The sequence below is a fragment of the Hemicordylus capensis genome, chromosome 1 (genome assembly GCF_027244095.1).
Source record: "Hemicordylus capensis ecotype Gifberg chromosome 1, rHemCap1.1.pri, whole genome shotgun sequence".
Classification (NCBI taxonomy): domain Eukaryota; kingdom Metazoa; phylum Chordata; class Lepidosauria; order Squamata; family Cordylidae; genus Hemicordylus; species Hemicordylus capensis.
Genome location: NC_069657.1, coordinates 431,037,943 through 431,052,714, shown reverse-complemented (window position 1 = coordinate 431,052,714; position 14,772 = coordinate 431,037,943). Strand labels below are relative to the sequence as shown.

The 14,772-nt window shown below is 47.3% G+C and overlaps 1 protein-coding gene across 2 annotated transcripts in view; it reads left to right on the top strand.

Moving 5' to 3' along the window:
- Positions 1-14,772, top strand: part of LOC128352424 (cullin-9-like) — a 121,293-nt gene that overhangs the window by 73,482 nt on the left and 33,039 nt on the right. For both annotated transcript variants that reach the window (XM_053313005.1, XM_053313008.1), the window contains exons 8-13: positions 4,960-5,152; positions 5,681-5,888; positions 7,020-7,213; positions 7,967-8,175; positions 8,615-8,852; positions 9,638-9,743. In XM_053313005.1, coding sequence (XP_053168980.1) covers positions 4,960-5,152; positions 5,681-5,888; positions 7,020-7,213; positions 7,967-8,175; positions 8,615-8,852; positions 9,638-9,743 — 1,148 coding nt within the window. The remainder of the gene's footprint in view (positions 1-4,959; positions 5,153-5,680; positions 5,889-7,019; positions 7,214-7,966; positions 8,176-8,614; positions 8,853-9,637; positions 9,744-14,772) is intronic.

The window sequence follows — 14,772 nt, the reverse complement described above, 5'->3', positions numbered from 1 at the left end:
ATTGTTCCAGTGCAGTGGGTGAGGAGGTTGACCGGATTCTACTCCCGCTATTTTCAAATACCCAAGCAGGATGGTGGGATACGGGCAATCATGGACTTGAGAGAACTCAACGACTTTGTCTGGACCCGGAAGTTCAGAATGACGACGTTGCAGGAGATTCTACCCTTCCTGGAGCAGGAAGAGTGGGCGGCAACGTTGGATTTGAAAGACGCTTACTTCCATGTGGGCATCCAGGAAAACCACCGAAAGTACCTCCGTTTTACAGTGGGGGAAGCAATTTACTAGTATGCTGTCCTCCCTTTTGGATTGTCGACGGCTCCAAGGGTTTTTACCAAAGTGGTAGCAGTTGTAGTTGTTTACCTTCGAACTCAGGGCCTAGTAGTCTACCCGTATTTGGACGACTGGCTCCTGGTGAGCAAGGACAGAGTGTTGCTGGAACATCAGATACAGGTGATGCTGCATCTTCTCCAGGACTTCGGGGTCAATGTCAACTGGAAGAAGACAAATTTGACACCAAGGAAACATTTGAACTTCATAGGTGCTGTCCTTGACATTGAGCAGCGTCGAGCGTTCTTGCCAAAGGAGAGATGCAGTCAGATCAACGCACTGGCAGGCCAATTCTTCACCAATCCCAATCAGAAGGCAAGAAGGGTGCAAAGAATGTTAGGCCTGATGGCCTCTTGCAACACAACTGTGCATTATACAAGACTTCGGATGAGGCCTCTACAGCGGTGGTATCTGGGCCATTTTCGGCCCAATGTAGACAGCCAGAACATGATGCTGCTCCTTCCCAGGGGGGTACGGACTTCCCTGCGATGGTGGATGGCAGAGGAAAATCTCTTGCAGGGAGTACCGTTCCGGCCTCTTCTTCCAACAGCATGGGTCACAACAGATGCTTCCCTGCAGGGTTGGGGTGCACACTGCGGCCCGGATTGCATCCAGGCACAGTGGACGCCTCAACAGGCCCTACTGCATATCAACTACCTGGAGCTGTTGGCTGCATTTTTGGTGCTGAGAGCTTTCGAACCTCAACTAAGGGTGCTGTGGTGCAGATCCACCTGGACAACACTACGGCTATAGCTTATCTGAACAGGCAAGGGGGGACGGTTTCACCAACGCTTTGCACCTTGTCAATGAGATTGTGGGACTGGTGCATCATGCATGCCATATATCCGATGGTGATACACATCCGGGGTGTAGACAACCAGCTAGCGAATGCTCTCAGTCGGAGCACACAGACCAACCAGAAACACGAGTGGGAACTCAAGCAGGAAAGTGTCAGAGAGCTTTTCAATCTCTGGGGGACCCCTTCGGTGGATGTGTTTGCCACAGAGAGGAACAGGAGATGCAAGAGATATTGTTCTCGTGCAGGGATAGGTGTGCGGTCTCTAGGAGACGCTTTTCAGTATGAGTGGAGCAGGGGGCTCCTTTACCTGTTCCTGCCTTTGCCGCTCCTCAATCGGGTGTTGGCACAGATCCTGAGAGACAGGGCAAATTGCATACTAGTAGCCCCTTGGTGGCCACGTCAGGCGTGGTTTGCCCTGCTGCTTCGCCTGTGCAGGGGGAACAATTACCATCTTCCAGCAACGTCGGATCTCCTGCAAAGGGCAGGGGGAAGAATACTGCACCCAGAAATTCAGACGCTAAAGTTAACAGCGTGGAGAATAAACTTTTAAGAACCATTCTGTTAAACAATAGGCGTAAGTCAACTAGGCATAGCTACTTATGTAAATGGAAGAGATTTAAGGCATTTGCAAAAGTGAATAAGTTCAATGCACAGCGAGCATCAGTACGCCAGGTTTTGCTTTATTTAACTAGTCTAAAGTTAAAGGGTCTGGCAAACGTATCTTTGAAAGTGCATCTGGCAGCACTATCCTCAAAACTCCGAGGATGGGATGGGAAGTCAGTGTTTACTCATTCAGAGTGTAAAAGGTTCATGAAGGGGCTTAATAATCTGTATCCTCCACTGAAGAAACCATTAGAGCAGTGGAGTCTGTCATTGGTGCTTTCTGCGTTGACAGAAAAACCTTTTGAACCACAGCATAAGGCTACCTTATGACTGCTAACGCTTAAGACAGCATTCCTAATCGCAATAACCACTGCAAAGAGGGTGGGTGAGTTGTCTGCGTTGAGAGCGGACAAGCCCTACACCCAGTTCTACCCGCATAAGGTTGTTATGAGGCTTGACCCTAGTTTCTGCCCTAAAGTGGTTACGGAATTCCATCTAAATCAGGAAATAGTCTTGCCGACCTTTTTTAAAGACCCTCAGACATCTTTGGAGAAGGCACTTCACGCTTTAGATGTGCGCAGGGCTTTGCTGTACTACTTGAGGGGAACCAAGGACTACAGGAAGACGAATAAGCTGTTTGTGGCTTATAGGGGCAAGTGCAAGGGGCAGCCAGTGTCTCGTCAGCGTATTGCGCATTGGTTGGTGGAGTTGATCCTACTGGCTTATAGACTGCAAGGGATTACACCACTTAAGACTGTACGAGCTCACTCTACTAGGGCTTACTCAACATCAGCTGCTCATCTTTCTGGCATTAAGATGGATGACATCTGCGTGGCTGCAACGTGGTCTTCGCAACAGCCTTTTATAAGGCATTATGCGGTGGACCTGCGCATGGCGCGCCAGGCTGAATATGGGCGAAGTGTCTTAAAGAGGGTGTTGCCTTAAGGGGCATCCTTCTGCACCCACCACCAAGGAGGGTTAGCTAACTAATCACCCATTTACTTATGGGCTCAACGGATCACGATCCAGATAAACAGGTTGCTTACCTGTAACAAGTGATCTTGTAGTGATCCGTTGAATCCATAAGACCCACCCAGAAGCCAGCCCCACTGCAGAAGTATGAACATCAGATAGAACATCAGGTTGCAGATTGCACAGAGGAGGCAGTCTGCACAGATAACTAACGGAAGACGCCCAACCGCTCAATATAATTAGCGTGCAGGAGCACGTGCAAAAGGGCGGTTGGGCGTCGCGAGGAGCTACCTAGTTGGCCCGAGAGGTGCCTGCACAGGCGCAGAACCCATTTACTTATGGATTCAATGGATCACTACCAGATCACCTGTTACAGGTAAGCAACCTGTTTTTCTCCCTGTCCCCAAAGGGCTCATAATCTTAAAAAAAGAAACATAAGGTAGACACAGGCAACAGCCACTGGAGAGATGATTGGATGGGGATGGATGTATAGGGCCAGTTGCTCTCCCCATGCTAAATAAAGAGAATCACCACTTTTAAAAGATGCCTCTTTGCTCAGTTAGCAGGGGCTATGCTATGTGAAGATATACTGCTTTTTGTCTGGCCATCTTCTACTAGTCAGTTTCATTAGATGATTCTGGGTTCCAGTGTTATGGGGGAAGACTGGAAAAGCTTCTCTCTGTCCACTTTCTTCATATTGCACAGATCCTCAGTAGCTGAGGACTGGATGGTTTGTGGCTTGGGTGCCAACCACGCACTCCAAGTCCTAGTCCACTCCAGACATGCTCTAAAACCTCTTTTGTTGCCATCTCCAGTCATGCTACACTGGAGACCTCCTTAAACCTGAACTCCCAAAAAAGGGTGGGGTGTTCAGCTACTTAACTGAGAATCTTCTGGAGCCAAAGGAAGATCCCCAAATCAAGAACCCTTTTACATAGCATGTAATTTCCACAAAATAATGGGAAAAACTAAATTAAAAGCTTGTGTGTTTGCCAAAAAGGAAAGATTTTACAGGCAGTAAAGATTCAGGATGAAAAGAGGTAGTGCAGAAAGCAAGAGACATTCTAGTATAGTACCTACTCTGACTACTAAGATTAGGTGCTTCCCTCAAGGTTTCAAAAGGCAGCTCAAAAGTTTGTCATTTTAAGAAGCATGGCTGCTGTTCTGTGTCCCTAGCCAGGAGCAAAGCAAGTCTCAAACACAAAAAGAAAAGTGTCACATAGAAAATGTATCTTATCCTTCTCCGTCTAATATCTGGCATACAGGAAGAGAGCTAGATATAACTGGATTTCCCCTTATAGATTTACAAATTTATCTTCTATATAAGTGTGATGTGGCCTGAATTATTGTGTCCCCCACTTCAATAGGGAACCACTTATTGGGGCTTCTTTTATTGAGGCTTCTTAATAACTGCCTCATTATCTTAACTCCTTGGAAACAAAAGCTTCTAGCAGTTATTTTGCTCAAAAAGAATATCTCCAAACTGGGTAAATGGGCAGTAAAATGGCAAATGCTGCTCAGTGTAAAGTGATGCAAGCCCCCCTAATAATGTGGCTAATCACGAACAATTTTGGTGTTATGGTAGGTAGCTCGATGAAAATGCTGATCCAGTGTGTGGCAGCTATGAAAAAGGTGAATTCCGTACTAGGGATGAATAGGAAAGGGATCAAAAATAAAACTGACAATATTGTAATGCCCTTATACAAACCTGTGGTGTGGCCACACTTTGAAAACTATGTACAATTCTAGTCACCACCCCAGAAAAGATAGAAAGCTGGGGAAAGTGCAGAAAAAGGGCAACCAAAATGACCAAAGGTCTGGCTCACCTTCTCTACAAAAAAGCCACTAATACAGCTGGTGTATTTTATTTAGAGAAAAAACCAACAACTAAAGGGGAGGTACAGGAGAGAAGTTTATAAAATTATGCATGATGTATGTGGAGAACGGGGCTGCTTGCCCAAGGTTTGGTTAAACCACCATTTTCTCTTGCTAAGTCCCCAGAAGCCTTGTTTTAAACTCCGAATAGGATGAAACCCTTTTCTCTGTTAAGACTTCATTCCCTAGTGGGGAATCACATTTGCCCATTCCTATATCTGTTCTTAACTAGACTTCAAACCTAGGTAAGGGTTGCTACGGAGATACAATCAAGGCAATGGAAGCAAATAAACTATTCAGCAACAGTGTTGCTGGAGACTGTGTTTAAAATGCAGCAGTTGTGAAGAGACTGTTGTATTATTTTGTCTTCTGATCTTGGCCAGCATTCTCCAGTGTGAAGGTGACAGGGAAGAGGAGCTCCTTGGAGAAGCTAGCAGATGTTGTGGACATAATCCAGAAATCTAGTTCTGAGGTTGGGCTGCAGATGGCTGGTCTCCGATTCATCACCAAGATCTTGGAAGAGGAGCCTAGTCAAGACAGACAGGTCATCAAAGTAGATGGTGGACCTACTGTCAGGTCAGTTCTCTTGTTCTTCCTGCCCTGGTCAATAGCTGCAGGGCAACCGCTTTCAGTTCCAGAACTCAGCTGGCGAACAGGTGCCATTTCATGTGGCTGGAAGAGGATAAGGTTAGCTGATGGATCCTGGGCGGACATTTGTGAAATACAGAGATCTATGGCTGTGACTTCTTAGTACGAGAAGTGTTCTAATATATCTGTTTTTTCTAGGGAAGCAATTCAGGTCATGTTTGAGTCTTTAGGGATAGAGTGGGATATCAAGCACAAGATGAATTGGTCTCTTGTGTTTTAGCGCAAAATTGATTGTTATCCATGTGTTCTTGTGAATTTGGGGCAGATCGCTCCCTGCCATCTACTGAACAAATCCCGCTTCTCCAGTTTGACTTTGTGTGTCTAGTCATTTCTCCAATGTGACAATGTGTCTCTAGTCAGCCGCCTTAGAAAAGGCCGCTGGGGGCACAGGCTGGGGCTTCCTCTGCCCAGCTTCAAGGCAACACACAGGCTAACAGGCTTGTTTGTCCCTTTTAGGGAGAAAATGGTGAAGATGCTTGTGGAGCTGCTGAGCAACCAAGTCAAAGAGAAGCTGCTGATGGTGATGGCGCTGCGACTACTTTATGTGTTCATGGCAAAGTATGATTGGCGAGTCCTTTTTGCCACAGAAGGTGGGGTACGTGCTGTGTTGGGCTGCATGCAGGAGTACCCCACATCAGCATTGGTGCAGCAGGCTGGCCTGGCGGTAAGTGGGATGGACAAATAAACAATCATTGCCTGCACAGTGGGGCAGGATTTGGACGAAAGGTGTCTTATGCTATAAGCAAGTGAATGAGGATTAGCAATGGGGATGGTGGGCCCACGTAAAAGGATTTTTTATCCTGAAGTGTGTTTAAAAACGTATATGCCACTTTCCCATAAATTCAGAATGGTGGGTAAACAACTATTAAAAGTAACAGTTAAAACAAAGAGCTTTGGGACTTGGTGCTACATAGGATTTGGAAGGGAATTAGAGCAACTTCACAAAAGATGAGTTTTTAAACTGATCGTACTTGTGTGTCCACGATTGCATATCCCTCATTGCAAATCATGAATGCACATGACTGTGTCTATGTAGGGAATTCAATGGGTATGTAATGGCTTGCAGTCAAAGGAGGGTCAATAAGAATCACAACGTGTGATAGTGGGCAGGAAAGCATGTCAGTTGGTGAGAGGGGGATAATGGTGCGTACTGGGGATGTTTAGAGGTGGTTGTACTTGTGATTATGGGCATACAATTCCCAAGAGTGGAGTATGATTGAAAGTGTGATGTTCACCCCTGCTACCTGGACAAAGAGGCACCTTTCAAAGTGGTGATTCTCTTTATATTCAGCAGGGTAGGAGCAACTGGTCCTGCTCAAACCCAGCACAGCATCCTTCCAGTGGTTGTTGCTGGTGTCTACCTTTTGTTGCTTTTTACACTGTGAGCCCTTTGGGGATAAGGAACCATCTTCTCTTTATTCTTTTTCTATGTTAATAATTTTGCGAACTCTTTGGTGAAAAGCGGAATATGAGTAGTAGTAGTGGTCAGTCTTAAGTGGCGCAGCGGGGAAATGCTTGACTACCAAGCAGAAGGTTGCCGGTTCAAATCCCTGCTGGTACTATATTAGGCAGCAGCGATATAGGAAGATGCTGAAAGGCATCATCTCAGACAGCACGGGAGGAGGCAATGGTAAACCCCTCCTGTATTCTACCAAAGAAAACCACAGGGCTCTGTGGACGCCAGGAGTCGATGCCGACTCAACGGCACACTTTACCTTAGTGGTCAATGAGATCACTTTTGGGAGAGGGAGGAGTTATCTGCGTGTTTGACTCAGATCTTGTTTTGTCCTTATAGGCCTTGAAAGTACTGGTTGGTGCTGGAAATTGTGAGCTGCTGGGTACCAGTGGGAAGTCATATCCTTTGAACCACTCAGATGCCCAGATGATGCGGGAGATCTTTGCCAGCATTGGCTCTGCTTCTAGCAAGGACTCTGATAACTTGCTCTCTGCCATCCGAACAGCTATTGAGAAGGTGTTGGGCACACCTGGGTAAGGTCATGGGAGGAATCTTGGTGGAATAGCGAAGTATTAATATATGAAGCTAAGGAAAGCCCAGTCTTTGAGCATACCCTTATTCCTCTTGAGTGTCTCAGATGAGGAACCTTTCTCAGGGGAAGGGTTTTGTAGGCCATCTTGCTTGAAGGAAGGGACATAATCTTGACAAAGTTGTTATTGCTCCTGTGGTGCCATCTCCATTTTATCCTCACAACAGCCCTGAAAGTAAGTTTGGCCGTGTGAGAGTGACTAGTCCAAGACCACACATTCAGCTGCATGGCTTTGTGGTGTCCAGCACTCTTGAATTAATGCTTGAATGACAAGCCTCTCAGGGGTTGGAGAATGCTTTGCTTGTACTGCTGCTGTTGGTCCTTCCTCCCACCACAAGCCTCCTAGGGAGGAGAGCTGGTCATGTGCTAGCAAGAACTGTCCCCTTTGCTAAGCTGAATCCATCCTGGTTTGCATTTGAATTGAGGATTTCATGTGAGCACTGTAAGATACTCCCTTAGGGGATGGGGCAGCTCTGGGAAGAGCACTTGCATGCAGAAGGTTCCAAGCGCCCTCCCTTTCAACTCCAAGATGGGGCTGAGAGAGACGCCTGCCTATAACCTTGGAGAAGCTGCTATCAGCCAGGGTAGACAATATTGAGCTAGATGGACCAATGGTCTGACTTGGTATATGGCAGCTTCCTATGCTGAAAGTGCCAGTTGAGGCCAGGCAGTCACCCTCCGTTCTTCTTTTCCTCAGGGCCTCGTCAGCAGTGCAGAACGGGCTCTTGGTGTTGAACATGCTGATCAGCAATCACAAGGGTCTGGCAGAGCAGCTGGAAAACTGTGACCTCTGCTCTGTCTTGTTGAGTTGCTGCCGCGCAGGCCAGAGTTCCAATGAGATGCTGGCTCGGATAGTGCTCAACCGTCTGACTGAGCATAAGCTGCCGCTGAGCCAGGAGAATGCAGGTATGGATTGCTTCAGTCTGTGGTTCCTGATCCTCAGTCTCTCTTTGCATTTCAAGGGCATCTTGAAGAAGCCAAGCACAGAATCCTGTGTTCCATTTCCATTCTCCCTGCTTCCAAACCCTTCCTTGTGATACTGGAAAATGCGTGCATGGTATGCCTCCTTCTGTGTGAAAATTCAGCAGGTCTGAAACTTCTGCTCATGATTTTGGAGAAGATTGGTAAAAAATGCTTTCTTTTCTTACCCTTCTCCATTCTCTCATGAGCTTGAAAGGTGAGAGGTGTAGAACTACCATGTTCCTGTAGCCTTAATGATTCCCAAGTCTTTTCTCATCATGTTCAGTGGACATTTCCACCAACTAAGGTTCATCCTGTAGCCTTTTTAAAGGAATGCTGATTTGATTCATAGGGATCCAACCTTCCCACCCTTTTATCTCCCCAGACTCAGAGACTGCCTTTGAGCTCAAGGATATGGATGTACCATCACTGCTGAAGAGCCTCCGTGAGACTAGCTTCTCAAAGGAGGTGGTGCTGGCACTGGAGCGCTGCCTTTGTGATGAGGGTGTCTGCCCTGAAGGAAACGGCACAGAGCTTTTGCCGGACCGTGAGCACTTCTTGCTGCTGCTGAAAACGCTGGAACACCTGGGAGCTGAGAAGACAGTGCAGATGGGCATGCTGAGGTGAGGTGAAAATGAGAGAAGCATTTCTGTGCCCCGAGAAGATAACGGTGGGTTGAGGGCTGTTAGAAGTGGCAGACACCGAGATGAAGGTTTTGAAGAAAAGAGCATGTTTTGCTGTAATGGGGAGATGCTTTAGAAGAGCGCCTCAGCTGGCATATTAGGAACATAAGAAGCTGCCTTCTACCGAGTTAGACCATTGATCCATCTAGCTCAGTATTGTCTACACAGACTGGCAGTGGCTTCTTCAAGGTTACAGGCAGGAGTCTCAGATCAGCCCTATCTGGATATGCCAAGCATGCATCCCAGAGCCATGCCCTAAGGGGAATATCTTAGTGCTCACATGCAGTCTCCCATTCAAATGTAAATCGGAGTGGACCCTGCTTAGCAAAGAGGATGCTTGCTACCACAAGACTAGCTCTCCTCCTCTGCATCCATTTCCTTGGATGCAAGGAAAACAATACATCTTGAACAGTGTTGTCTCAAGAGTGGGGAACTTATCCCTTCTGTAGGGTAGAGGATGCTTGGTGTAGGAGCTCAAGGATAGAGGATGCCTAACTCGTATTTCCCATACTATGGAAAATCATTTCCATCATGAGGGTGGGGAAATAACAGCAAATAATGGAACAGGCTGGGCTTCTAGTAGCACCACAAGCTTGGCTTAGGACATAGAAAGGGGAGCTTGTGGGACAAGTGGACCAGTTCACAATACACTGAAGGTTATGGTTGTAGGTTTTCATGCTTTGCTTCCTTTGTCTCACCCTTCTCTCTCTTTGTCTTTCTCCCAGGATTTTGAATAAGTTTTTGGACAGTTCCCAAGAGGATGCGCTGCCCTGGCATGAGTGCATTGAGCCTTGTCTGTCCTCTATGTCTGCCCACAGCAATGAGCGGGAGGTGAGAAGTTGATTGAAGCGTGGCTTGAATACCTGAATTAAACACTTACTTAGAAATGTGTTGCGGAGTCCTAAGGTTGTGAACTTGAGAGACTAGTTTGCTGAGCCATCAGTGATGGGTATCTTTGTGCATGCACATGCACAAACCAGCCAGCCCAAGTGACTGACACGTGTCAGTAATCATTACTTTAGTCCAGGCTTGTAAGCAGCTACTCTCTTGGCCGTCTGTGGTGGATAAGGATCTGGATAGTGGTTCTAGACATTCATAACAGTGGGTTCTGTGCCTGCGCAGATCAGCTTCGGTTAGAATTCGTTAGCTCCTCGCGACACCCGCAACCGCCCTGTGCACGTGACTGCAGTACCCTCTAGTGGTGGTTGGGTGTCGTCCTACTCAGTTTCTTGCTGACCACCATACGGATCAGTCCTCGGAAACAGTTTGCTCCTCGAAAAATTACTCTCTACTCGTTTATGATCCTTAAATTGACTATGGGGATGGATTTGACTATTCTTTTGGATAAACCTTGGAACTTGATGAAATCTCGGACTCTCCTTTTGACGCGGAACGGACAGCGATTCTACTTTCATTTTCCCCTCGGATTTGATGACGTACTCGGCCTCTCCCTTTGACCATGGAACGGACGACAAACCACCCAAATTCTCCAAAACTACAGATGAGTGCAACACAGAAATTGGGTAAGGAGAAAACTACATTTAAAAGGTGCTCCAACTGCCGTAGTAAACTCCCCTCAACAGACAGCCACGACCTCTGTTTTGTTTGGGAGAGGCTCGTGATACCACTAAATGCTCCATCTGTGTAACCTTCAGCAAACAGACGCTGAAAAACCGCGAGGCAAGCTTGAAAGTGTACTTGATGAAGGAAGCTCTTCTGCCAAAAAAAGCCTTCCGCAACTTCCTCAACGCCAGGACCTGCATAAAAAATGCAGGCTAAAGTCCCAGCGGGGCCGAGACCAGCCATGGCGTCAAAGGCCTCGGTATCAACCGCCTTGACTTCAAGGTCCACGGTGGAATTAAAGAGGCCGGTGGGCCCCCACTCTAGCCCTAAGAGAAAAGCTAAGGCTCAGGCAACCGCCGCCAAAGAAAAGCAAGCACAAAGAGTACCATAGCCACGGTTCGAATCGCACCCCTCGCCATAGAACCTGCAGACTCTGGAGACGCCTCGACACTGAGCGATCTCATCCTCTGCGCCGACTCCATGTCAGTTGCCATTGATACCACACTCTCTACCACAAGATCGGGAGAGGGCGACGGCTCCAGCTCAAGTTTGATCGACGTCGAAGACGACGCCAGCCACAGAGGCAGGGGATCGGGAATATTCAACTTAGAAGGCAAAGGCAAAGCCTGCCCTGTTGACATCGCAGCCGATGCCCGAGACCAAGGGGGTTTTGACATCATCACAGAAGATTTTAATGTCAACCTGTTGAAGAGACGCTGAATCAGAACAGCAAACAGTTGCAGTTATTGTGGACACTTAACTCGATGTTGATGTCGAGATTGAACAGGACTATTTCAATGCAGGTGAAATCACCTGCGAAGATGAAGTGGAGATGCTCCCAGTAACCCCCATTGGGATACGGGATCTCTCTTCAAGGAGGATCGCTTGTCTGTTCGACTCAGAAGAGAGTACACCTTCAACCGGTACATTCAAGGGTTTTCGGGATAGTGACACCCAGGGTGCGATACCCAAGACCCTGTCTCTCTCGGCAATGGCCATGCCAGTCACAGGCCTCTTCCCCAATGGGGGTTGGAGTGATTCCTACACGGTCACTCGAGAAAAATATTCCTTCTTTATGCAGTGGATGAAGGAAAGAAACCAGCTGCAATGGAACCAGCAGAAAACAGAATCTGCAATACAAACGTAGCCTTTGCCGATGCAACAGACTGATTCTGCTGTTCAGACCAATGCATACTTGCCGAGACAACATACTGTGTCTCTCCAAGCTGACTTCCCCCAAAGACTGGTCGTGGCAACAGTATGCCAAACGGCCATCCAAACAAGCCATACACAGTCAACGGTACGTATGACCTCTTCCGCGGTGGGCAACTCACCTTTGGTACCCTCAACTGTCGGTCGCCGCTACTGATGATGAAGTCGACGACGAGGATAGCTATATTTCAGATTCAACTGAACCTGATCCAAAGGACCCAGAAGAGCCGAATCTGCCAGATCCGGGTTCTAATGTAGCTCTTATTCCTTCCACTTAACCCCAATGAGGAAATGAAGGGTTATCATCAGCAAGTAGCGGAGATGGTGCAGGTCTTGGGCCTACAACTGAAGCAGAAGACCACAGAATTAGACGATCCAGTCTATAATATGATGAAGACAGCCTCCGAATTGTACCCAGTCTACATTCCAATGCTGCCACACATTTCGAGAGCTGCCAGATCAGAGTGGGAGATAATCCAAACTTCAACGCCTACCTCTAAACGCCTAGAAGCTCTGTACCGTGTGCAGGAGGACAAAAATGAGTACCTCATCCACCACCAAATTCCTTAGTAGCAGTAGTAGACTGCTCAACTACGACCAAGGGAGGCCATTCACACAGTACTCTGGCTGATAAGGAGGGCAGGAAGTTGGATGTGCTAGGCCGCCACACCTATTCCACAGCCTGTCTGTCCATTAAAACTGCAAATTACATTGCATGCCAGGCTAAGTATACCCACTCCCTTGGGAAAACCTTCATGACCAGGGTAATGCACTAGACCCAGCAGACTTCGTAAAGCATTTTGAGGCCACCTTTGCAAGGTCAACCACAGTCACAAGACAGCAATTGGCAAACGCCACACATCTCGCGGAGTCTGAATTGCAGACTTTGACTTCATCCATTGTGCTAAGGAGACATGCCTGGCTGAGAGCTACTGGCCTGCAACAAGAGATGAAGGACCGCATTGAGACCCTCCCATTTGATGGGAAAGGTTTATTCTCGGATAAGACTGACGAAACTATGGAACAATGGAAAAAGTCCAGGCTAACCGCACGCTCTTTTCTAATACAAAGGAACACTGCTCCCAGATACCAACCATACCAGCAATTCCAACGGAAACAGCAGTTCTACCGCCAAACAGAAAGCAAGGATTTCAGACGACAGTACCAATGGTACAATAGGAAACCGTTTTACAACAAAAACAAATCAAACCAACCTGGGTGTAATAAGGCTGCGCAGCAAACCAAATAGCAGCTTTAATCTGGGCCAGAGCCCGCCTGCAAAACACCAACACAAGGATGAACATCTCCTTGATGCCACCCAGAGTCACCATCAAACTGGCCAGCTACATGCCAGTGTGACACCATATAGCATCGGATTGGTGGGTCCTCCGCATAATCACAACAGGTTATGCAATGGAATTCAAGGAAATCCCTCCCTTCACATGTGTGAAATTTACTCCCAAGACACCAGTACTACAGGAAGAGGTGCAGCAGTTGCTAATGAAGGAAGCCATTTCACCGGTGCAGTGGGCTCAGGGCCAGATGGAATTCTACTCCTGATATTTTCAAATTCCCATGCGGGATGGGGGCATACGTCCCATAATGAACCTTTGTTGGCTAAACCAGTACATAGAGGTACGGAACTTTCGAATGACAATGTTGCAAACCATCCTTCCGCTACTCCATGGAGAGCAACGGATTGCAACACTCGACCTGAAAGACTCGTACTTCCATGTGGGGATACAAGAAAGCCATCGCAAATTTCTCCATTTCACATTGGGGGTGGAGATCTATCAATACAATGTCTTGCCCTTTTGACTAGTCACCACTCCAAGGGTTTTCACAAAATGTGTAGCAGTAATAGTGGCATATCTGAGATCGCAGGGCCTATCTGTATATCTTTAGCTAGACGATTAGCTTCTGACAGCCAAAACACAACAGAAACTCAGGTCCCACATAACTATGGTAACAATTCTGTTGAAAGATCTAGGAGTCCAGATCAATTGGAAGAAGTTTTTGACACCATCCACTTGCCTGCAATACATCAGGGCAGGGCTGGATATGGTGACTCAAGTGCCATATTTTCCAGAGGACCGCTTCCGGCGCATACAGACCCTAATAAACGCTTTTCATTTGACACCATTACAAAGGGCACAGCAAGTGCAGATACTGCTTGGCCTCATGGCATGCTGTACAACAACAGTCCCTTATGCATGACTGCGGCTTCGCATATTGCAGCAATGGTTCCTTCAAGCATACCACCCACGAACTGAATCTCAATCCAAGAAAATACTGCTCCCGAAAAATGTACTAACCTCCTTACGGTGGTGGATGGACCAGGACAACTTGCTAAGGGGGTTGCCCGTCGGAACACTGCGACCCACCATTACGGTGACGTCAGATGCCTCAGTGACAGGATGGGGGGCCCACTTGAACGAACACACGACTCAAGGTCTATGGTCTCCATTAGAAGCTCAATATCACATCCACTACTTGGAACTCCTGGCGGCCTACAAAGCTCTGCAGGCTTTCTAAGACCATGTAACGGGTTGTGTAGTCCAACTACAAATGGACAATATGGCAGCCATAGCCTATATAAACAAATAAGGTGGAACTGTACCCAGGTCTCTATGCAGTCTCAGTCTTCAGATCTGGAACTGGTATATTCCCAAGAAGATCCATCTTGTTGCAATATACGTCAAGGGGACCCTGAATTATCTAGCGGACTCCCTGAGCAGGGCCATAAGCACAGACGTGGTTCTTTGTCAACACGAGTGGGAGTTAAACACGTTAATTGTGGAAAAGCTCTTCCAGTCTAGGGAAAGAGCCCAAGTAGATCTATTCGCAACTCAACAAAAAGTGCGATCAATATTACTCACACATGGGTCTAGGCCCATTATCCAAGGGTGATACCTTTCAGTTCCAGTGGAATCGGAGCATTGTCTATGCTTATCCTCCAATACCGCTGCTGGCCAAGGTGGATGCCAAGTTGCTACAAGAGCATTCTCGGGCCATTGTAATTGCGCTATGGTGGCCAAGGCAACCATGGTTCATGTAACTACTCAGGCTTTCCAATAGGAATTAC